Source organism: Arachis hypogaea, chromosome 5 (assembly GCF_003086295.3).
Source record: "Arachis hypogaea cultivar Tifrunner chromosome 5, arahy.Tifrunner.gnm2.J5K5, whole genome shotgun sequence".
Classification (NCBI taxonomy): domain Eukaryota; kingdom Viridiplantae; phylum Streptophyta; class Magnoliopsida; order Fabales; family Fabaceae; genus Arachis; species Arachis hypogaea.
In genome coordinates, this window is record NC_092040.1 from 7,318,564 (window position 1) to 7,341,155 (window position 22,592).

General features: G+C 32.2%; 3 protein-coding genes across 15 annotated transcripts; 1 reads left to right on the top strand and 2 right to left on the bottom strand.

Moving 5' to 3' along the window:
- Positions 1–4,591: 4,591 nt before the first annotated feature.
- LOC112800517 (probable prolyl 4-hydroxylase 9) lies at positions 4,592–10,561 on the bottom strand. The gene is made up of 8 exons (XM_025842840.3): positions 10,333–10,561; positions 10,115–10,249; positions 9,620–9,777; positions 9,102–9,204; positions 8,225–8,320; positions 7,211–7,276; positions 7,005–7,124; positions 4,592–5,175 (listed from the first exon to the last, which is right to left on the bottom strand). The coding sequence occupies exons 1-8, from the start codon at positions 10,459–10,461 to the stop codon at positions 5,092–5,094; spliced, it is 891 nt and encodes a 296-aa protein (XP_025698625.1). The 5' UTR covers positions 10,462–10,561; the 3' UTR covers positions 4,592–5,091.
- A 4,550-nt stretch (positions 10,562–15,111) lies between these two features.
- LOC112800518 (uncharacterized) lies at positions 15,112–22,359 on the bottom strand. 13 transcript variants are annotated; one of them, XM_072196353.1, is made up of 8 exons: positions 21,687–22,359; positions 20,081–20,974; positions 19,780–19,865; positions 19,112–19,252; positions 18,159–18,804; positions 16,562–17,882; positions 16,346–16,462; positions 15,112–16,164 (listed from the first exon to the last, which is right to left on the bottom strand). In XM_072196353.1, the coding sequence occupies exons 1-5, from the start codon at positions 22,029–22,031 to the stop codon at positions 18,660–18,662; spliced, it is 1,611 nt and encodes a 536-aa protein (XP_072052454.1). In that variant the 5' UTR covers positions 22,032–22,359; the 3' UTR covers positions 15,112–16,164; positions 16,346–16,462; positions 16,562–17,882; positions 18,159–18,659. The 13 variants fall into 13 exon arrangements, with proteins under 13 accessions (XP_072052454.1, XP_072052458.1, XP_072052457.1 ...); XM_072196357.1 differs by having other exon boundaries at positions 19,112–19,260; positions 21,687–22,235; XM_072196356.1 differs by having other exon boundaries at positions 16,559–17,882; positions 19,112–19,260; positions 21,687–22,235.
- Positions 15,475–18,055, top strand: LOC112800519 (protein CONSERVED IN THE GREEN LINEAGE AND DIATOMS 27, chloroplastic). The gene is made up of 7 exons (XM_025842845.3): positions 15,475–15,901; positions 16,020–16,172; positions 16,353–16,430; positions 16,762–16,857; positions 17,316–17,351; positions 17,460–17,641; positions 17,732–18,055. Exons 1-7 carry the CDS (start codon positions 15,665–15,667, stop codon positions 17,895–17,897), a joined length of 948 nt encoding a protein of 315 aa, XP_025698630.1. The 5' UTR covers positions 15,475–15,664; the 3' UTR covers positions 17,898–18,055.
- Positions 22,360–22,592: the final 233 nt, after the last annotated feature.

A 22,592-nucleotide genomic window follows, 5' to 3' on the forward strand; every position in this document is an offset into this window, starting at 1 on the left:
ACGGTAGGTAGAATGATACAATTCAGCTTGTAGCTTAACTTTTTAATCGTTTGTAATTTTTTTTTTCCAAAGAAAGTATCTTTTAACTTTAAATATAACTATTAGTAAAATTTTTCACTTACAACAACAACAACAAAGCCTTGTCCCACTAAGTGGGGTCGGCTACATGAATCAAACGACGCCATTGTGCTCTGTCATGTATCATGTCTACAGAGAGACCGTTTACATGTAGATCTCGTTTGACCACCTCATGGATGGTCTTCTTAGGTCTTCCTCTGCCTTTCGCCCTTTGTCCATCTTCCATCTCATCCACCCTCCTGACTGGATGTTCTATCGGTCTTCTTCTCACATGTCTAAACCACCTGAGACGCGATTCAACCATCTTTTCCACAATGGGTGCTACTCCAATTCTCTCCCTTATATCTTCATTCCTTATTTTATCCAATCGCGTGTGACCACTCATCCATCTCAACATCTTCATCTCTGCCACACTCAGCTTATGTTCGTGCTCTCCTTTAGCCGTCCAACACTCCGTACCATACAGCATAGCCGGTCTTATAGCGGTGCGATAGAATTTACCTTTAAGTTTTAAAGGCACTTTTTTGTCGCATATAAAACCAGATGCACTCCGCCATTTTGACCAACCTGCTTGGATCCTATGATTTACATCATGTTCAATCTCTCCATTATCCTGTATGATGCACCCAAGATACTTAAAACTTTTAACTTTTCGTAAGGTGTTCTCTCCAATTTTCACCTCTATATTGGAGTTTTCCCTTCTCAGACTGAACTTACATTCCATATATTCCGTCTTGCTACGGCTTATGCACAGACCATACACTTCTAGAGCTCCTCTCCATAACTCCAACTTCTTATTTAGGTCTTCCCTTGACTCTCCCATAAGGACGATATCATCGGCAAAAAGCATGCACCATGGCACAGGCTCTTGGATGTGCTCTGTGAGTACTTCCAAGACTAATGTGAAAAGGTATGGACTTAAGGATGATCCCTGGTGTAATCCTATACCAATAGGGAATTCCTCTGTCACACCACCTTGAGTCTTCACACTAGTTGTGGCCCCATCATACATGTCTTTAATTGCCCGAATATATGCGATTCTTACTCTCCTCTTTTCTAAAACCTTCCATAAGACCTCCCTTGGTACCCTATCATACGCTTTTTCCAAATCAATAAACACCATGTGTAGATCCCTTTTATTACTACGATACCTCTCCATCATCCTTCTTAATAGGTATATCGCTTCAGTGGTAGATCTGCCTGGCATAAATCCAAATTGGTTCTCTGTTACTTGTGTCTCTTTTCTCAACCTCCGTTCTATCACCCTTTCCCATAACTTCATAGTATGACTCATAAGCTTAATCCCTCTATAATTTCCGCAACTTTGTATATCCCCCTTATTCTTGTAGATAGGTACCAAGGTGCTCTTTCTCCACTCATCAGGCATCTTCTTTGACCTTAAAATCTCATTAAAAAGCTTGGTTAACCAGTTGATGCCTTTTCCTCCAAGACCCTTCCAAACCTCAATCGGGATATTATCAGGTCCTACTGCCCTGCCATTTTTCATCTGCTTTAGAGCCTCTTTTACCTCGAAGTCTCGAATCCTTCGATAGTAGTCAAAGTTTTGATCTTCTTCCCTTGTGCATAATCGACCAAGGCTCGGAAAAGTCTTCTGTCCCTCATTAAATAACTCGTAGAAGTAGCTCTTCCACCTTTCATTAATCTTCTCCTCTTGAGCCAACACCTCTCCATCCTTATCCTTTATGCACTTAACCTGATTCAAATCTCTCGTTCTTCTTTCCCGGCTCTTTGCAATTCTATATATACCTTTTTCTCCTTCTTTCGTGTCCAAAGACTGGTAGAGACCCTCATATGCTCTTGTTCTTGCTTCACTTACAGCCACTTTTGTCTCTTTCTTAGCCGCCTTATATTTTTCCCAGTTATCTGCATTGCGGCATAAAGACCACTCTTTAAAGCATTCTCTTTTTATCTTTATCTTTTCTTGTATACTCGCATTCCACCACCAGGACTCCTTGTCTCTTGGTCCTATTCCTTTAGATTCACCAAAACTTTCTTTTGCTGTTCTTCTAATAACTTCTGCCATCTCCCTCCACATCTCTTCCGCGCTTCCATTCCCATCCCACCTTGCCTCTTCTCCTACCCGTCTTAGGAAGCTTCTTTGTTCCTCACCTTTCATCCGCCACCACCTCGTCCTTGGGTTCTTCGTATGATGTCTTTTCCTCAACTTTTGCTCAACGCGAAAATCCATGACGAGCACCCTATGTTGTGTTGTCAAACTCTCTCCCGGGATAATTTTACAGTTAATGCAAAATTTCCGGTCGACTCTCCTCAACAAGAAGAAGTCGATTTGAGAGCTTGTCATGCCACTCTTATAGGTTATAAGATGTTCGTCTCTCTTTTTAAAACATGTATTTGCGATGAGAAGATCAAAAGTTGAGGAAAAGTCCAAAATAGTTTTACCCTCGGCATTGATCACCCCGAAACCATGGCCTCCGTGAATACTCCCATATCCAGTCACTTCTCTCCCAACATGGCCATTTAAATCTCCTCCTAAGAAAATCTTATCTCCCAAAGATATGCCTTGAACTAAACTCTCTAGATCCTCCCAAAACCTTATCTTGTGTTGTTCGTCCGAACCCACTTGCGGTGCATAGGCGCTAATCACATGAAAAGCACCTCCCTCCACCACAAGTTTGATAGAGATGATCCGATCTCCCACCCTCTTGACATCAACTACGTCCTTCTTCCACTGCTTATCCACAATTATTCCAACTCCATTCCTATTCTTCACCTTTCCTGTATACCAAAGTTTGAAACCAGAAGAATCCAACTCCCTAGCCTTTGCACCAACCCATTTCGTTTCTTGTAGGCACATAATGTTAATCTTCCTCCTTGTCATGGTATCCACCACCTCCATGGACTTTCCTGTTAGAGTGCCTATGTTCCATGTCCCAAATTTCAACCTTTTGTCGCTTCGACCTTTACCTTTTCCTTTGTGAACTAGCTTATTTACCCTCGTCCGTTCACGAAAACGCGAGAACCCTTGCTCATTTAACACTACATCCGGGCACCGATGCAGCGGCTCTTGCTTTGACACCGTACTCGAGCCATACGGCGCGTTACTTCCGGGTAACGACATAGCTTTAGCGCAATAACGACCTTTTTTCACTTAATTACTTTTTTTTATCAAAGATAGAAAGACTCAAATCCGTGACCTCTTAAATGAGTATGAAGAGACTATGTCATTTGAGTTATAATTTATTGGCTACTTAATTACTTATTATCTTAACATTTTTACCATTTTAAAAATTGATTGAGTTGAATGTATGTAATTCTCGTAAAATTGAATTAATTTAAATTTGAAGCGGTATTGTGGTAGTGCAATTTTTTGTGTTTTACAAATAGCATAGTATAATTATTTTTTTAATATTACAAAATATATCAAATATATCACATAATAACTGTTGGCCAACCGTTGGAGCTCTCGACCACACCGGAGAGATAACGGAGGGGAATCAAGTGAGATAACATAAGATGAGAAGACACTACATCAAACTCAAAACCTTAAGGTAGTAAGTTAATGAGTTTTTCATCTTATAAACTCTTCACTCTTTCATATTTTTTTTGATGTGAGACTAACTTCAACATTCCTCACACTTATAATCAAGCATCAACTCCCCACCACATCCGGACTACCTTTGTCGGGAAGACTTTCAATGCTTTACCTTGAATACTCCTTAAACCAGACCGATTAACCATCGGCTCTGATACCACTTGTTGGGCCAACCGTGGGGAGCTCTCGACCATCGGGGAGATTTTGGGAAGAAATCAAGTGAGATAACATAAGATTAGAAGATTAAACAAAAAAAAATATAAGATTAGAAGACACTACATCTAACTCAATACCTTAAGGTAGTAAGTTAACGAGTCTTTCATCTTATAAACTCTTCACTCTTCCATGCTTTATTTGATGTGAGACTAACTTCAACACTCCTTACACTTGTAACATTAACAATAACTATGTCCGGAAAAAGGTATAATTTATATAAGAAAAAGTATTACAAAATATTATAACTATATCCGGAATATTACCCAAAAAAAACTTTAAATGAATTTATATAAGAAAAAGTATAATTACAGAACAATTATTGAGTGTACTAAATAAAAATATCATATGTCTTAGACTGAGTTTATACTTTGAACAATTATAATAAAAATATTATAAATAAAAAAATTTAATTTTGATGTATTAACAGTGTAAAATAGTTTTGCACGGATATTTAATTATGTAATACATCATTAGTAAAAATGTATAAAGCACAAAATATATAAAACACTTTACCCTGTTAATATATCAAAATTAAATTCAAATAAAAATTATAATTTGTAATAAATTTTCATATAGAATCACGATTTGTTTTCGCCTAAAATTATTCTTTCTTAATAAGAACTCTCGTATAGTTTAAGTTGTTTTTATATATATATATATATATATATATATATATATATATATATATATATATATATATATATATATATATCTAAAGTGGTTAGCCTAGGGCAGATTCCAGGCAAGGTATGCTTAAAAGCTCTCCGAGTTCATAGGTGTCCTAGCTTATGCCCTTTTTAAATCACTCTCCTCTGGTCAGCTGGCGCCTTTACATCAGTTCCAAGGCAAGCAGGTGATGATGGAATCAGAACTTGAAGATCCTATTTCAGTCTCTGGGTAAGATTTCTCTATAATAGCAATTTCTGTCCCGTATTATAAAATGACTCTTTCGTCCCTTTCAGTTCTCGTGCCCCCTCTCTTCCATAGTCATTCCAGGAGAGTTAGTTGAAGCATCGCTACCAAAAGCATAAATTAAGGTCCCAAGGATAATAGCCTTAGCTAATGCTTTCCTATCTTAAGACCTTAACTTATTCTTTTATTTGTCATTAAGTAGTTATTACTATATGCGACATGATAAAGTTCACAATGAATACCTAAAAATCAAATCTTAAAATTATCTTATCACTACAAAACAATTGTCTATCGCGGATGAATACATTACATTATCCATATACTTGTTCCCTCATCCACTTTGTCGCCACCCACTTCTCCCCTTTTATTACGGGGCAGCTTCCGTGGAGTGATGTCTGTCAAAGTATCAAGTGTCAAGAGGTTGTTAGAACTTAGAACGGCTAAATTAATTTAAAATGATGTATAATTTAATTTTATAAAAGACGTACGATTTTACTTTAGTTTCTTAAAAATTTTTAAAATATTGTGTTGTTGAAAAGATTATGAAGATATATATACAAAGTAAGGTTTATGAAATTCAGAACAGAATTAATTTTTGATTGAATATTTAAGCTAACAAAATTAATTGTTTTAAACAACAAAAATTGTATAAAAGCTAATAAATACTATTACAATTCTTAACTAAAAAAATAAAAAAAAGTTGCAATATTATTCAATAAACTATATCCAACATTTTGCTCGTGTATTTAAAAAGAATAATTTATTATATAATATATAATAATAATTTTTTGGAGTGAACCTCTTTATATGTGTTTGCTTATATAATTAACATTATTTTTTTGGAATAAATATCTTTATGTGTGTTTGCTTCGCTGTGTATATTAATTATTTAATACCGAAAAAATTTAAAAATTAATAATATATGTTTTTCTAGTTTTAATTTAAAAACAACAAATAATATTTTTTTTGTTACCCACGATATTCCCTAACCTGACAGGCTAACTGGCTAAGGACCAATGAGTTGCAGCAACGTTTGCTTAAACGGACTAGTGAGCTAACTACTAGACTAACCTAACAAATAATGTAATATTGGATATACATATTGAATATTATAATATTTTAGAGTATACTTTAATTCTAATCTATTTTTAATTAATTGTTAAAATATTATATAGATATATTTATTTAAAAATTTGAAATAATAATTTTAAATTTAAATTTTCTATATTAATTAGAACACATGTTAATTTAATTAGTAAAGTTGACTTCACAACAATAACAATGTTATAATCATAGCTAGTAAAAAACAAATGTTATAATCATAAATCATAAAACTATATGGTAGATAATTGATTCTTTTAATTTTTCATTTATGTAGGAAATTAGAAAAAAATAAAAGCTATAAAACATGGACACAGATTACCAAACAACAAAGATATGCTAACACAGTAAAATTAATTTTTTGTAAGATAAAGAGACACAACATATATAATAAAATATTTTTTAAATAAATTAAAATAATATCTTAATATTTTTAATTTTTTAATTATATAAAATATTTAAAATATTTTTTATTTTGATAAATAATAATATAAATTATTTTTAAATTCATTTTAAGAATATAAGTTAAAAATAAAAATTGAATATCCTAGCACATGAGTGAAATACGTGTCTGGATGTAGTAGAGAAGTATTTTTTATATTTTATTAAAATATAATTGAATAAATATCATATTTGAGATGTGTCTAACACCTGAATATCTACTCAATAAAATATCTGTATTTCATAAAAAAAACATAAAAAAATTAAATGAGTCTCCCTTGCAAATTAGTTGTCAACTTAAAATTATTTTTTATTAATTTTAAGAATTTAATTGTAATACACGATCAAATAAAAAATTCTCGTAAAATTACTTAAGTCGATAATTCATCGTGGAATATAAAAATTAGTTAACATTACACGCCATTGTAGTATTTTTATTAAAAAATATTTCCCTTAACTTTATAAATTAACTGTGTACTTTATTTCTAATTTCATATGCATGATCTCTAAAATATAGCAAACATAATTTTAATTCATTATCTTTCAAGATATTGTAGTGCGTCCATTTAAATATAAACCACCAAATATATCAGTTATTATGTAGGTGAAGGATCAAAGGACGACATGCATCATTATCAACTAAAAAATTATGGTCACAGGGAGGATAGGGAAGAATACTAACCGGATCAATTGAACCATTAAGGAACAACGAGTAAAATAGAAGTCCATCCCCCTTGCGTGGTTTTACTTTTAAGCCAACACAATCCTTGTAGTTGTAGCTACCGTCCATGTTCATGCCATTCTGCATAATAATAGAGACCTTCCTAAGCACCATAATAGATAATGTAAAATACGTGAATCAAGATGCAGTGGCAACCTTAATTTTACCTCAAATGGAAATATCGTCTCCCCACCTTCTGGAACTTCCGTTAAATACAGCAAAAATGTAGCAACCTGCACGGTTAACGGAAACCGATTCTTAAGAATTGAAGTATTGATGAATCAATTAGTAACAGTTTGTGCAAGTAAACCGTACCACGCCAGCTCAAGAGCTAAAAATTTAAAGAAGGCTCTCGTAGAAAAACAAAACAAAAATATGTGACTGAGATAGGGAATTTAACTAGAGTTGAATTTTGGAATTGACAAATATATAGTATACGGCCATATTTTCCAAAAATGTTATGTACTTGCCAAAATCAATTACTATATATTTCTGTATAAATATATATGTTATTTAATTTATTTTTAATATATATTTTATATTTTAATATTAATTTTATATTAATAATTAATTTTAGTATATATCTAATATGATTGTATTTTTTTTATCTATCTAAAAAGCTTCAGACGAATTAAAAAGTGGCACTTCAACATAACACAAACTAGAATTGTTAACAAAGTCTTATAAAAAGAAACAAATTGTTAATAAGTACGCCCAAATCCGACCGCCACTACGCCTTGGATAACTTGGTAAATTGGTTATTGGCACTGCTTGAGTTTCAATTTTGTCATTTACCCAGTTAAATATATCAAAAGAAGTTAATGACAATTATTATGCAACAGAGAGATCAAAATGCAAGGTAGGTATATATATATTATTTATTAATATATATTTTATATTTTAATATATATTTTATATAAATGAATAATTTACCGATTTAATTTTGGAACACATGTAGCATAATTTATTTGTTTTATTAAACAACTTCAAGATTAGTTGTACACCTGTACTAACTATGTTACATGTAAATAAAAAAGTAACCATCAATATTAAAAATAAATAAAATAATATATTATACACATTGAAAATAAATATATATATAAATTTGATGATTGATGTGTTATAGCATTTTGATAAAACAAATTGTAAATTCAATTATACAAGTTTCACTTTGGACATACCCTCGGGTTCTCTTGTAGACCGAATTCCACAGAATTGAAAGCGTCATAATGAGAAGCATATCTCTGTCCAATCTCATAGCGGAGTACATTAAAGTCCTAAACCAAAAGAAAATCATGACTTATAGAAAAGAAACCCTGAAAGAAAAAGAAACCCTAAAAAATCATGACTTACCAAATAGCAACTTATAGAATCACCCTGAAGGTAAGAGGTTTTCTAACTCAACAAAATCAAGAAGCACTTGACTTGTAGAAAATAAAAATATAAAACTCAGGAAGGGAAGCAAAATATTCGTTTCTATAAAGCCCTAAGCGCCTCTAAAAGAACATTGATATTAATGCAAAGGTGAATAGAGTTGCGCTCACCTATTTCCTGCAAAAAAAATTTTATGCTTATTTAAAAGTGCAGCAATGCAGACAACAGCTAAACACATTATTCCTCTGCATTGGTGACCCTATTATTTTTCTAGAACGGATATGTCAATGATAGTTCAATGTAGAAAATTTAGACAGGCTAACATGATGTTGCTAATTAGGGTAGGAAAGAATGCAGTGGAAGCAGTTCAGGTCAGTGTCTAAGTGACAATGCAAACATCGAGTCTAACATATAAGGGGAAATACAGAGACATATAATCTAGGCTTACAACCTCTCCTATGCTCCCTTGAGCGAACAAAAATAACATTTATCTTCCCCTAGAGTAAGAACACTGCAGAAGTAAAGAACATGATGCAACTATTACGAGAAAAAAACAGCAAACTAACATTTTTAATTTTAGTTACTAGTTCATGACTTGTCACTTAAAAAAAAAAAAAACAATAAAGCACTAGCGAATTATCAGTAAATCAGCTTGAAATGCTTTTCCTTTATGTCAGAGGGTACCTCAAAATGACTCCGGGGAATTTTAGTTGCTCTGGCTATTTTCTCCTCAATAACATCTAAAATCCCTGTTTCATCCTCGTTAGCTTTAATAAACATACCAGAGCTGTTTAAAAAAAAAAAAGAAACATAAAGATGTGATATGAATTTATGATACCTTACGACATAATATGCATCTTAGAATTTTGGAATTCTCATAACTACAATATTAATCACCAATGAATGGCCGACAACATTAGTCTAATGTTGCATTTGCATCATGCATAAGCAAAATATATCAGCATATCACAAATGTCTCAGGAACGGAAACTCCACTTTATGAGGATACTGTTTTGAAGAAATTCAGTTTACAACACACTAAATTTGCAAAGCATATCTAAGGTCCAGTGTAGCAGTCTAGCAGATCGGGGTCAGGAAGGCGACAACACAATATGTGTTGGTATCTCGCTCAAAATATAATGCCAAGTGTCAAAGTCAGACAGTTAATTATTCTGCAGCACATACTGACTCGTGCATAATACCTTGTTCTAATTCCCTCTGTACTCGCTCTCGTTTCTCCCTTCCGTAATGCCACAGTTGATGGTTCGAGTCTTTCCCTTGCCATTTCAATTATACTGTCACATTGTTCTGAACTCGCAAAATTAGGAAAATAGAGAGCGCGAGGCATCCAACTCAAAACCTAATTAAGGATAACAAGCCAAACATACACATACTTGAGATTCAACACTGAAGTCAACGAAACAATTGATTTAAGGTTTTTTAAATTCGAAATTTCTAATCCTTCTCGTATACGTCTATGATATCAAATATCAACCCAAATATACCGAAATTAATAATGATTCTGCGTCTGTATAAAATAATTTCATAAAAATTACGAGACTATTTCAAACTGGACATGAATAGTAAAATATCGCCATGGCCTCAAAGGTTCAAACACAAATCAAAATAAACCTAGCAGAACAATTTCAGCAAAGAGATCGCGAAATGCGAATGCAAGGAAAGAAGAAATTGCGAACCTGGAAAGGAATCAACGTGATGGAATTGTCACCTGACTCTCCCGCGCGCAACAAATTGTACTCCGTTTTCTCCGTCGTCGATCTAAGCAACCTCGACTCACTCCTTCTCAGTCTCAAGCCTTCATTCGTATCTTCCTGCAAATTCTCATCGATTGTAAATGAACAAATAAAACGCGCTCAAATTTGAAAAGGAAAAGTGATTATGATTCAGAAGGAACCTGAGAGTGAAACAAAATGCTAGAACCGAATAATCCAGCGACAAAGAAGAAAATGCATATGAGTATGGAAGGCTTGCTGAACTTCCTTGTGTTCCAGATCAAGTGTCCTTTAACCGCTTTGCCTTTCATTTCAATTATGCGGAGAGCGCGCTTCTATTTATATGTTTATTTTTTCTCTTCTTTTTTCAGAGGAAAATGCTAAATGTGAAGTAGGCAAGTAGCTCGCGTTGCTTCTGAAACAGTGAAACTTGTGCAAGTATGGTTGGTTATGCGGTATTCTCAGTGCAGTGGAAATGATCGTTTTTCTAACTGACTTTCCAGGCGGTGATTCTTGTCTGAGTGCGCGCTTATTTAAACAAGCTGATCAATGATTAGTCAAGTCAACATTTTGCTAATTAATACTATAGATATACCTTATGACTGCCATTTTTATATCTGATGGTCAATTTGCTTAAATACTTGCTATTACGGGCTAGTATTTTTATATTTAAAAATATTATTTATATATTAAAATTAATTATTAAAATCAGTTATCAATATATTTATATATAATATATATAATTTAATTTATTTTTAATATATATTTATATTTTAATATATATTTTATATTAATAATTAATTTTAATGCATATATAACATAATTATTTTATATTTATAATGAAATATGATTATAATTTGTAAACCAACAGAAAAGTAATAAATTGAGTGTTATTTTTAATTAGTTAAAGTTTGTCAAATATTATTCTATCATCTATTGATAAAAAAATAACACTGAAAAATTAATTTTAATTAATATTAATTATTTTAAATTTTATAATCTCAGTAATAAATTTTTAAATAATTTATATTTTAAATTATAAATTCTAAACTTTAAAATTAACTTGTGTTGCAATGGTTTTTTACTATACTATTTTATTATATGGTAAAGTATATTTTTTGTCTTTTAAATTTGGTAAAAATTTTAAAAATATTTCTAAGTTTTATTTTGTTTCAATTTTATCTCAAAAATTTTCGATTTACATCAAATATATCATCGATGGCTAAATTTTCAAAAAATTTAAGACCAATCTAACAATAATGTATAAAAATTATACTTGATTTGCTTGTGTTAAAGGTTGTTCTTATAAAATTGTTATCGAATTAATCTTAAATTTTTTAAAAAATTAGTCGTTAAAAGTATATTTAATACAAATAAAAAACTTCTAAAATAAAATTAAAACAAAATAAAATTTAAAAATATTTTTTAAATTTTTATCAAATTTTAAAGATAAAAATATATTTTATCCTTTATTATAAAATAATACCTTCTCATGTCGGAATCCACGGTGTGATTAACATATTAGTACTTATGACATGAGACGCTTTTAAAAAGTTTCAATTGCGTTTTTACTTATAGGACTGAAAGTGAGTCAAGTCAGCTTATGAATCAGTTTAAATTTGACTCATTAATAGTTTGACAAACTGAACTTATGAACTGGTAAACCGAGATTGAGCTTGAAATTGAGCTTATAAATTAAATGAGTCGAGTTTAAATTTAGATAAACTTAACTCATTAACTCGTGAGCAGACTCGATTATATATATAATATTAAAAATATAGATTAAATACATATAACTTATGCGTATTAATAATTTAATATATATAATAGTAATATATATATATATATATTAATATCCTTAATTATTTAAAATTTTATAATTATTTTTTATATATAATTTTGATATTAAGATATAAATAAAAAAATTTATAATTGATAGATAGATAATATATAAAATTTATCATTTTTTAATATATATATAAATTATAATTTATTGATATAGATTTATAAATTATATTCCTATTATTTGAGCCAACTTGTGAACTTTCGTTAAACCAAACTTAAACTTATAAAATAGACTCGATTTAATAAGTCGAGCTGTGCCAAGTTTAATTTTCATAAATCAAATTTAAATTTAGTCTAACTAGACTCATTTCTAACCATACTTATGTAAAATTTGGGAGATTGTTAGACCCATGCAAACCTTTATGACAAAATAGCATTATTTTTTGTTTACACGTTTTGGGATGGCGGACGGCAGGGATTTGCTATAATGTTGCATTTAATATATATATATATATATATATATATAAAAGTTAACTACTAATTTGGGAATTTTTTGTATTATATATATATATAAAAGTTAACTACTAATTTGGGAATTTTTTGTATATTGTATTATTAGGTATAAAATCTTCCGTGATAAATCAAATTATGTGTAATTGCTATAGTTATTTATAAAACGTTATTGACGTTTTGTTTTTTATTATAAAATGTCAATGATATTTTGTGCATCACAATCGTATAAAATATTAAAATAATTAAATATTTTTATATTTCACGTTAAAATTATTCATATATAAAAATTTTAGCCCCAATTTGAAAGGTATACAAAAAATCCTTAAAAAATATATAAACAAAACAATATTTGAATAATTTGAAAATAAGATAGAAATAATTAATAAATAATATACTTATTAATTATTTCTAAATGAAAAAACTTTTATATTAAATAAATAATTTATCTATCTGATCTGAATTTTGATAATAATATTTGAATAAATATTTAAAATATGCAAAAAAATTCAAAATTTTTTTTATCTTTAAATTTTTGTTTTTGTTTTTTAAAATAATATGATCATTCATGATATTCAAAAAAAAATTTTACCTAACATAAAATTACAAAAATTTAAAAATGATTTTTCAATGATATTTATAAAAATTTATATCAAAATTTAATTTTTAGAGTAATTACCCAAATCAGTTTCCAAGAATTTTAAAATCAGACATTTTAGTCTTCAAGAAAAATTAATATACAGATCAATCTCCAAGGTTTTACTCCGGCAGACAAATCAGTTCCCAGTTTATTTTCCAGCAGAGTGATTACCCAAATCAGTCCCCAAAGATTTTAAAAACAGACATTTTATTCCCCAAGAAAAATTAATGTACAAATCAATCTCCAACGTTTGTCTCCGTTAGATATAACATTTCTCTGTCCAAAAATAAAATAAAATAAAATAATAATTATTATTGTTAATTACATAATAATATTGTACTATAATTTTTTATATTTTTTGGACAAAATAATGATAAATTTATTCATTAAATTCTTTTATATATATATATATATATATATATATATATAGTCACTCAATAATAATAATAATAATTAGAGATTATTTTACAAGAAATTCAAAGTTAAAATTATTTGATATTTTTGTATTTAATATAATCAAAAGATGTTCTATTTTAAAAAATATGTTTGTATTAAAGAAACATGTATTTAATATAAATTCAAATTAAAATATTTTTTTATATATGTTTTTTAATACAAACATATTTTTTTTTAAATAAAACATCTTTTAATTATATTAATACAAAATACTTTAAATTTATTATATAATAATCTCTAATAATTTTATTGATTATTATTATTATTATTATTATTATTAATAAGTGACTATATATATATATATAAGCATTTCGTACTCGTAACAGATCCTTTCCTAGCGAAAGGCGTGCTCCAATCTCCAATGGCAAAAAGAAAGAAAAGATAGGCCAGCCCATCAAGAGATTAGCCCCTTCTCAAAAATTTGATGGAATGACCCAGCCTTTTGGGAGGCCTACGCTCCATAGAAACTGTCTATCTGAGACTTTTTTAAATAGGGGTCACATCTATCGGAAATTCCAGTTTATTTCAATAGTAAGCCCGATCTATGGCCTATTTGATTGAAGCTGAAGGCCTGTTCAAAAGATCAGATAGGCGGATGGGAGCAAGAAAACGGAGCGATAAAATCTTGAAAGTCATGAATAACCACTATGCCGTTGTTGAAGAGATCAGGTTGCGTGATCTCCACTCCTCCGAAAAAGACCTTGGGATAGGTATTTGATCTTTATTAGTATAAAATAAGAATAGACAAGTAAACCAATAAATAACGTACTCTTATATATATATATATATATATATATATATATATATATATATATATATATATATATATATATATATTATTTTTGTCTAAAAAATACAAAAAAATTATAGTACAATATTATTGTGCAATTAATAATAATAATAATTATTTTATTCATTTTATTTTTGAATGGAAGACAGATATGTCTAATGGAGAGAAACATTAATGATTGATTTGTGCATTAATTTTTCTTGTGGATTAAAATGTCTGTTTTCAAAATCTTGGGGACTGATTTGGATAATTACTCTGCCAAAAAATAAACAAAAGACTGATTTGTCTACCGGAATAAAACTTTAAAGATTGATCTATGTATTAATTTTTTTTAGGGACTAAAATATTCAGTTTTAAAATCCTTAAAAACTGATTTGAGTAATTACTCTAATTTTTAAAGTTATTTTTTATAATAGATATTTAATATCTAATTTTTTGGTCACATTCTAATGATGTGAGGCAGGAAAAAATAGACTTGTATTATTAATACAAAAAAAGTTAGAGGTGTATTATACAAAGACAAATTATTTTTAAATTACAAAAACTAATATTATTTATATACTAAAATCAGTTATAAATATATATTATTTAATTAATTTTTAATATATATTTTATATTAATAATTAATTTAATAGCTAATTTTAGTATAAAGTATGATTTTTAACCCTTCATTATCCTCTCTTCCATATTTATTTGTAGTCTCACTTATAAAATTAATAGTAAAAAATTACACTGTTAAAAAAAATTGAGAAAATCCATTTCTATACCAAATATAATCTCTTTTCGAACGAGCACTGGATTTACTAGGGTATTTGGTTGCAAAATGTTCAACCATTCATGATTTCATGCATCCATAGTATTTCACCATTTCTATATAACGGACGGGGACGGGCTTAACACTACTTATAAGTTATAAGTTATAACCAAGGCTTGTTCCCTCTGCGTGCAGGTAACAGGAACTGCGTTCCAATTTGCGTGCAAAGGAACGCCCAACACATGGCTAAGGCACACAGTTCCCTTCGCCTTTCCCAAACCACAAAAATAGTTAAAATACAAAAGTGCATACAAATTTAGTTTCGGATAATCTGAGCGCTAAAGACCTTCACCACATCAGATGAACGGCTCATAGAACACCACGTGGACAATAATCCTGTCCACATAGCGAACCGGGAAAGGACCCTATGAAAATCTGGAAAATTCACAAAACTTGCAGCCCTCCTCCACGTAAATAACATGTGGTCCCTCGTACAAAAACCATGCTATTAATCAACAAGCTATCAGCTATGGTACCATCTCACTATTCTTTCATAGCTTGAATTCAACAAGTAAATAGATGCTTAGACTAAATCTTCACTGCTCTCTACTTCCAATTCCAAATGCAAGACAAGTCAGACCAGGAAGCAGCTATGGCTCGTTGATTATTCATAATCACAAAATTTCAAGCTTTTCTCGTCGGGTTTCCATCAAGGTCAAGGCCATAAAAGATGAGATGGATGGGGAAGCAAGTGGCTCTTCTGGACGTAGCTGGGATCCTGGCTTGGAAATTGAGGTCCCTTTTGAGCAGAGACCGGTACGTTTAAGACACTTGTGATATTATGGGAATAAATGCTTTCTTTGGGTATTACTCAGTCTTCAACATGATATTCCAGTGTAAGGTTAATATCATTGCTGAACCTATTAAATAATAGGTGAATGAGTACTCTTCTCTGAAGGATGGAATCCTGTATTCATGGGGTGAACTGGGTCCAGGATCCTTCTTTCTTCGCCTTGGAGGCCTCTGGTTGGTAGTATTCACAGTTCTTGGAGTGCCAGTTGCAGCTGCAAGCTTTAATCCTTCAAGAGTAAGGAAGTCAAATTTATGTGTGCAAAAGTTTTGGGACATTTAGTAATCAAAGTAGTCAACAGAAATGTTGATACATTCTCACAAGAGTACATGTGACTGTCAGCTGCACACTAGCACAAAAATATTTTTCTTATATAAAATTTCCTTCAGCCGGTGTTAATGTGTCACTACCTTGCAGGAGCCTCTAAGATTCATACTTGCTGCTGGAACAGGATCACTTTTCATTGTATCTTTGATTGTCTTGAGGATTTACCTGGTGCGTTTGAACTTTGAATTCTTCTTTCTGTTCTGCATACCATAATAATTTCATTATTGGGGACTGGTTAAGTAAGGCAAAGAATTCAAAAAAAAAATGTCAATTGTAAGACAGAATGGATTCAAAACCACATTGCATTTGCAGAACAAGGATTCCAAGTTTAGCTTGGTTGGAGCTCCCTCTTGTAGTCATGCATGACCTTTATGTTGTTTGCCTCAGATGCAATAGAACAAATTTTAAACTACTATGCCAATGATTAAGTTCCTGAGCCATTTCTGCACATTCAAACTTAAATCACTGCTGCAGTCAAATAATTTGAATTACAATGCAGGGATGGAGTTATGTTGGAGATAGACTTCTATCTGCGGTCATTCCGTATGAAGAAAGCGGATGGTATGATGGACAGATGTGGGCCAAGCCACCTGAGGTTTGCCTCTATTTTTATGTGAAGAATGCTTGCATAAATGCTAATCCAACATAAATCTAACACTTAACGTACACTCATAATACAGTAATGGAACCCAAAATAAAATGCATGTGCCATGAGTAAAACTCGCGATGTATAAATTTATTTTGAGATGTTATATACATCATATCCATCCAAAAATCTCCTCTTTTATGCAAGCTTCCTTTGCCTGGTAGTGAGAAGAGTAGTTCAAAGGAATCTATACCATATTCAATACAATATACGCGACCAAAAAATTAGCCTTAAATGAATACAAGGAAGCCAATTTTAGAGGTGGATTGCAATTTGGAACTTTGTTACCTAAGATACACTCAAGCAGTATGTTCAAAGTAAAAGAATATGAAGGATATGGAAGCTGTGACATGCTTCATTTCTCTCATTTCAGGCACTTATAACTGAAAAGTTAGCTTTATTTGCAGATCCTAGCTCGTGATAGATTGTTGGGCTCTTACAAGGTACTAGACACATACATCAATTCATTATGCAGGAAAATCTTGGATGCAGGCTAGAAAACATTATATTGATTTCTTGCAGCATGATTCACATATAATCGATGTTTTCAGGTTAAACCAGTTGTTCAACTGCTCAAGCAAACTCTAGTTGGAACAGGAGCATTACTTGTTACTGGAGTTATGCTATTTATCTTTGCTACACCAGTGCAGGACTTCTTCCAAACTACCTTTACCACGGTAGGAAAGAAATCAACCGCACAAGCTCCCAAAGTTAACACAAAGTATAACTTGAGGTAAGGAAAGACACAGAAACAGAGAAACATATGCATTATCTTCAATTTTTTCCCCCTTGTCTAATTGCAATATTATAATGTATGTTGTAGAAAGGAGGAGTTGCTTAAATTGCCTGTAGAGGTGATGGCTGATGATGATCTCGCAGCAGCTGCTGCAGAGGCTGCTGATGGAAGACCAGTCTATTGCAGGGATAGATATTACCGAGCATTAGCAGGAGGCCAGTATTGCAAATGGGAGGATCTGCTCAAGGATTAAGAAAGATGAATGTGTAACTAAATTCATTTAGTTAGAGTACTGTTTGTAGTGACTCTTTGGCCAAAGTTTTATGCTATTTAGTAAGAAACCATTTGAAAAGATGTTCAAAGCGATGAGAGCAAACAAACCCAGAAATATATTGAAGAAATATTAAATCATACCGAGGTATAATGTGATCTCATATGAAATTACAGGTCATATTTCTAATTGCATATAATGAATATTAATTTAAGAATAAAAAATGTGAACCAGAAAACATACTTGAAAATATACAGATACACAAGTACAAGCCCCGCATGAATTGTGAATATTTGGACAATTCTGCAAGCATGAGAAGATTGTTCTTGATATGCCATGAGTTATGGTAGCTAAGTCGATCTGAGGAGAGTGCTGCTCTATGACAATTGATTCCAGTGCAGGGGACAAATTCATTGCAAAGCAAAACTATTTGCTTCCAATTTCCATTATACTGATCTAACCAACTAGAAACATTGAGTGATATTCATTTGCAAAGATTCCGATTGCAGCTCATTTTTGAGGAAAAAGAAAAACAGATGACATGTTTTTCACGTTCAATGTCAAGCAAAATGGCTCAAGCATGATATGAATTCCTCAAATATTGAAAGAGCACCCATCAACCAGTCCTTGATCCAATGATTTCACGAACTAGAGATCAGTGAAGCTCTGTTGCTTTGTCCCAAATTGGTGTATCAATAGAGTGTAATAAAATGATTGATTGTGCGATAGGCCCAATATACCATATTAAACAAGTTTCCTACACCAATGAAGAATTTTGAACATTTGTGCTCCAACAACATGCCTGAAGGTCTTCTTGTTTGCTTTGGCATATTCAATATCGAGTGTCCGATATGCAAGAGCAAACAAATACATAGCTGGATGAAGTCTTCTGCATATTGCATATTGCATAATCAACAATCAATACACTCCATTGGCAAGTACTTGGTTAGGACATAATTCTGAAAACTCAAAAAGTGTGGTTAACAAAGATGAGACGATATACTTGATTTCCATCAACCGGCATATTTGACTCCCAGGAAAATAACAAACGATTCCCCCAAGATAGTACTACTATTTGTATATCATTAATAGCCATTCCGTAATCAACACCACACATTTTTTAAAGCAATACAATTGATACAGTTAAATAATTCTCCCAAAAGTTAAAAGAAGACAAGAAATATCAGTTAACTTACCTGTCAGCTTGCTCGCCATTGTCCAAGCCATCCCACAACCTTTGTGATGGTATTGTATGACCCTTCTTATCTTTACCATATGTTTCAACATACCAACCCCCTATGTCATGGAAGCCAGAGCGAGGTTCAAATAGCCAAAACCTGTATAACTAAAGACTTAAAATTAGTAAAAACGTATTACAAGCAGGAATGAGAGAGCAGCAGATAATTATGCATAAGAAGTTGCCAAATTTCACACAGAATTAGAATATTACAGTATATTTTTCAGTTAGAAGCACTACAGAGTACAGAAGAAATTTTTTCTCAGCAAAATATCTACATAATATAGCATCATCAGAAAATTTTACATATGCTCATGGTTCTTTCAACTTAAAATGTACAATAATAACATTTTAGAAAAAATTGAAAGTTGAAAATGACATGGGTTAGTTCAACTGTTCTAAACTGTTTAACCTTTCAATAAATTGTATGAATGTTGACAGCGTTATAGAACAATCTAATAGCAATACGATCAACATTGAAAACAAAATAAAATAAAGATCAGTAATCTAGCCACGGGAAGATTGGTAGGCATGATAAAGTCACATGTTCTGACAAAGAAAGTGATCAACACAGCATATGTTATGATGTTCACCAGCAAATATTACAGAAAGATGCCAGAGCTTTACTTGCTTGGTGGTAAACGTGCCCTAGTGCATCTACACTCACAAAGTGAAACTCTGTCACCGATTTCATACCAGTGCATATGCTTCACCTGAAAATTGTCATAAACAACATTTGTTGATTTATAGCATCCTGCTATACCAAGTTATTCATAATAAGACATTTGAAGCAGTAACCTGAAACCTAGACGATTCTTATCATATTAAGACTATAAGCAAAGAGGACTTGGTCCTTATGACAAGTAAAATCCCCTTTTAAGTTCTAACCGTTTAACCAACAAGTGCATGGAATAGCAAATTTACATACCAGCAATGTTCTATGTTTCATGATTGCATGGGTCTTGTCACCATTGCTGTTGTAGACATAACAACAACCTTCATCTGGAGTGCTCCCAATTCCAGATATGGTTCCCAAATGAATTCTGCTTCCAACTGCACCATTGGCCAAGTAATGTTCTGGAAAGTCGCCACTGATATATTTTGGATCTTCATCCGAATTAAGGAAAACGTGAATGTGATCTTCAACATCTTTCTGCAACCCACCAGAATAACATCTAGGTAGGTCCCGGGTTGCTGTAGCAATCACTCTGCCGGAGACATGCAATTCTAGATCTCTATATGCATCCGATACACTATTTGAAATGTTAGAAGTTTGAATTCGATGTGTCCCAAAATCCTCTTGCCTTTCTGCATTGATGTGAAATTTCTTCATCGTAGATTGGCACAGGTCAGAATCTAAGGATCTGAAAGAAATTAACTTCTCATTTTTCGTAGATGATATCTCCGGAATCTTCTCAGCTAGGCAAACCATCCCGAAAAGATCCCGACCGGAAACCAAGTGCAAAACCTCAGGAGTTTCATGAGAGGACCTTTCCTCAGCCTCAAAGCAGTCAGGAAAAAGCTCCATAGGCATAGAATCAATTTCAGGACCATAATATGCTGCATGAATAGCTGAATAGAAATCTCTCTCAAGCACATCAAAGTAGCCTGTTCCAACAGCCACCTTCTTCTCTGACAAAATATCATTTATAGTTAATCTGTACCACTTCAACCATTCAACAACTTCCATCTCCTTGAAAGTATTAGCATGGGATTTGTAAATGTGCAATTTTGAACCCTGTTGGGAATGCCTCTGCATGAGCCTTCTCTGGGACAACAAATACATGTCATAATGGGTTCTCTTCCGAGAATCTGAAAGAATCTGCCAAGAATCACAGATTATTCAGTTAATTAAAATTCCCTCCAAACCAGAGAAAAAAAAAATCCCATGGTAGAAACCCATTGAGACTCTATATTATGATCTGCAAACAGTTCAAGCTATGCAGTAGGTGTTGCTAAACACCAAGTATAAGAGCATGCGCAGCATATCCAATACCAATGCGAGCAGGAGAAAACATTAACGCAGTAACTTGAATATCAGAATGGAAAAAGCAAATCAATGAGAACAGAGTTATACATTCAAACTTTGGACATTAAAAGCTATCAAAGTTAAAATATATAGTCAGGCTTCGCAACATCCTTCAAAGGAAGTAGTATTACAATATCACTATTCAGGTAAGCTTCTCCGAGCTCATTGTTCCATTTTGACAGTCTCTCTTGTAACTTAGAACTGGTTAATCACGTTATCCAACCATAGTCTATGAAAATTTGAATGATTATTATGCCAACTTATTCCAATTTTACAGTCGCTAATCGTTAACGATATCAACTAACTTCTATAATGGATCTTTATTCTTAATATTTCCTTTTCCTCTTCACTACAAATAATTGAGACTTCAGCACAATTTCACACATTTCAGAACCTAAAAATAATTATTTCATGAACCAAATTTTATTTCTCTGTCTCCATCTAAGTCCAAATTCAAGCTATCTAAACGAAAACAATGATAGTCCTGAGTAGGATTCGCACCCACCTCATATGCAGCCAGGATTTGCACGAATCGGCGAGACTCAGCGGAATCGTTCCTTGACTCAGCAAGGTCCGGGTGAGTCTCTTTCGCTAATTTGTGAAACGACGCTTTGATCTCGGCGAAGGAGCTGGTCTCCGACACTCCTAGCAGCTCGTACGCGTTCTCCACGGGGAATTCTTCCCAAGAAGATTCAGATGCACTACTGAACCGATGGTATCTGCAACAACGACACAGAAATACGACGTCGTAGGGCGTTATAGTGGCGCCGTTTTGTGTTATCGATATCGAAGAAATTGGGCTCCGGTGATGGAATCCTATGACCGTGCGGTACCCGGCGAGATACACCATAGTTTCTATCGTTTTATTGTAGTGTAACGAGAGAGAGAATAGAACACGGGGAGCACTGAGGGAAGTGGATGATGGAGAATATAGTCCTAACTCCTAACGAAGTTTTCTCAACACTCCCCCTCACCCATGCTGAATGCTTAACGGAGCGTTTACGTGTCGTGTCCTTATCGAGTTAAATTTTTCAAACCAATACACGTGGTTGCCATTTGCCAATTGAGAATCCAGTTTTTTTCTATCTTTTTTTTTATTTTTTTTTATGAAACTCTTACAGAGATTTGAGAATTGAGATTGTGGCCGGGTTTTTCATTTTTTCACAATTTAATTTACTGACTTAAAGATTATTAGCAAAAAATGTATTTAGTTCGATAATTATGCAATTTATTTAAATTAAATTGCACTTTCATTTATCTATATCCGATTCTAATTTGAGTTGCTGAGCTAAAAATTGTGGAATTGAACCATGAATTTCATTCTTTTTCGTTCCACTGAAAACACAACTTATCAAACTTGTCCCATCATCCTAGATGAGCTTGGTTTTCACCTGGACGGCTGGACATGCAA

Bases quoted from the DNA above. Each gene is read 5' to 3' on its own strand.
- LOC112800517 (XM_025842840.3), bottom strand. From the start codon at position 10,461: ATGAAAGGCAAAGCGGTTAAAGGACACTTGATCTGGAACACAAGGAAG. The intron at 10,250-10,332 runs GTTCCTTCTGAA...GAGAATTTGCAG, and splicing joins GCATTTTGTTTCACTCTCAG to GAAGATACGAATGAAGGCTT. The intron at 9,205-9,619 runs GTATTATGCACG...TTTTTTAAACAG, and splicing joins ACAGAGGGAATTAGAACAAG to CTCTGGTATGTTTATTAAAG.
- LOC112800519 (XM_025842845.3), top strand. From the start codon at position 15,665: ATGCTTAGACTAAATCTTCACTGCTCTCTACTTCCAATTCCAAATGCA. The intron at 17,352-17,459 runs GTACTAGACACA...CGATGTTTTCAG, and splicing joins GATTGTTGGGCTCTTACAAG to GTTAAACCAGTTGTTCAACT. The intron at 17,642-17,731 runs GTAAGGAAAGAC...TGTATGTTGTAG, and splicing joins AACACAAAGTATAACTTGAG to AAAGGAGGAGTTGCTTAAAT.
- LOC112800518 (XM_072196353.1), bottom strand. From the start codon at position 22,031: ATGGTGTATCTCGCCGGGTACCGCACGGTCATAGGATTCCATCACCGG. The intron at 20,975-21,686 runs GTGGGTGCGAAT...GATTCTTGGCAG, and splicing joins AAATCCTGGCTGCATATGAG to ATTCTTTCAGATTCTCGGAA. The intron at 19,253-19,779 runs GTAAAGCTCTGG...TTAGTTATACAG, and splicing joins GCACGTTTACCACCAAGCAA to GTTTTGGCTATTTGAACCTC.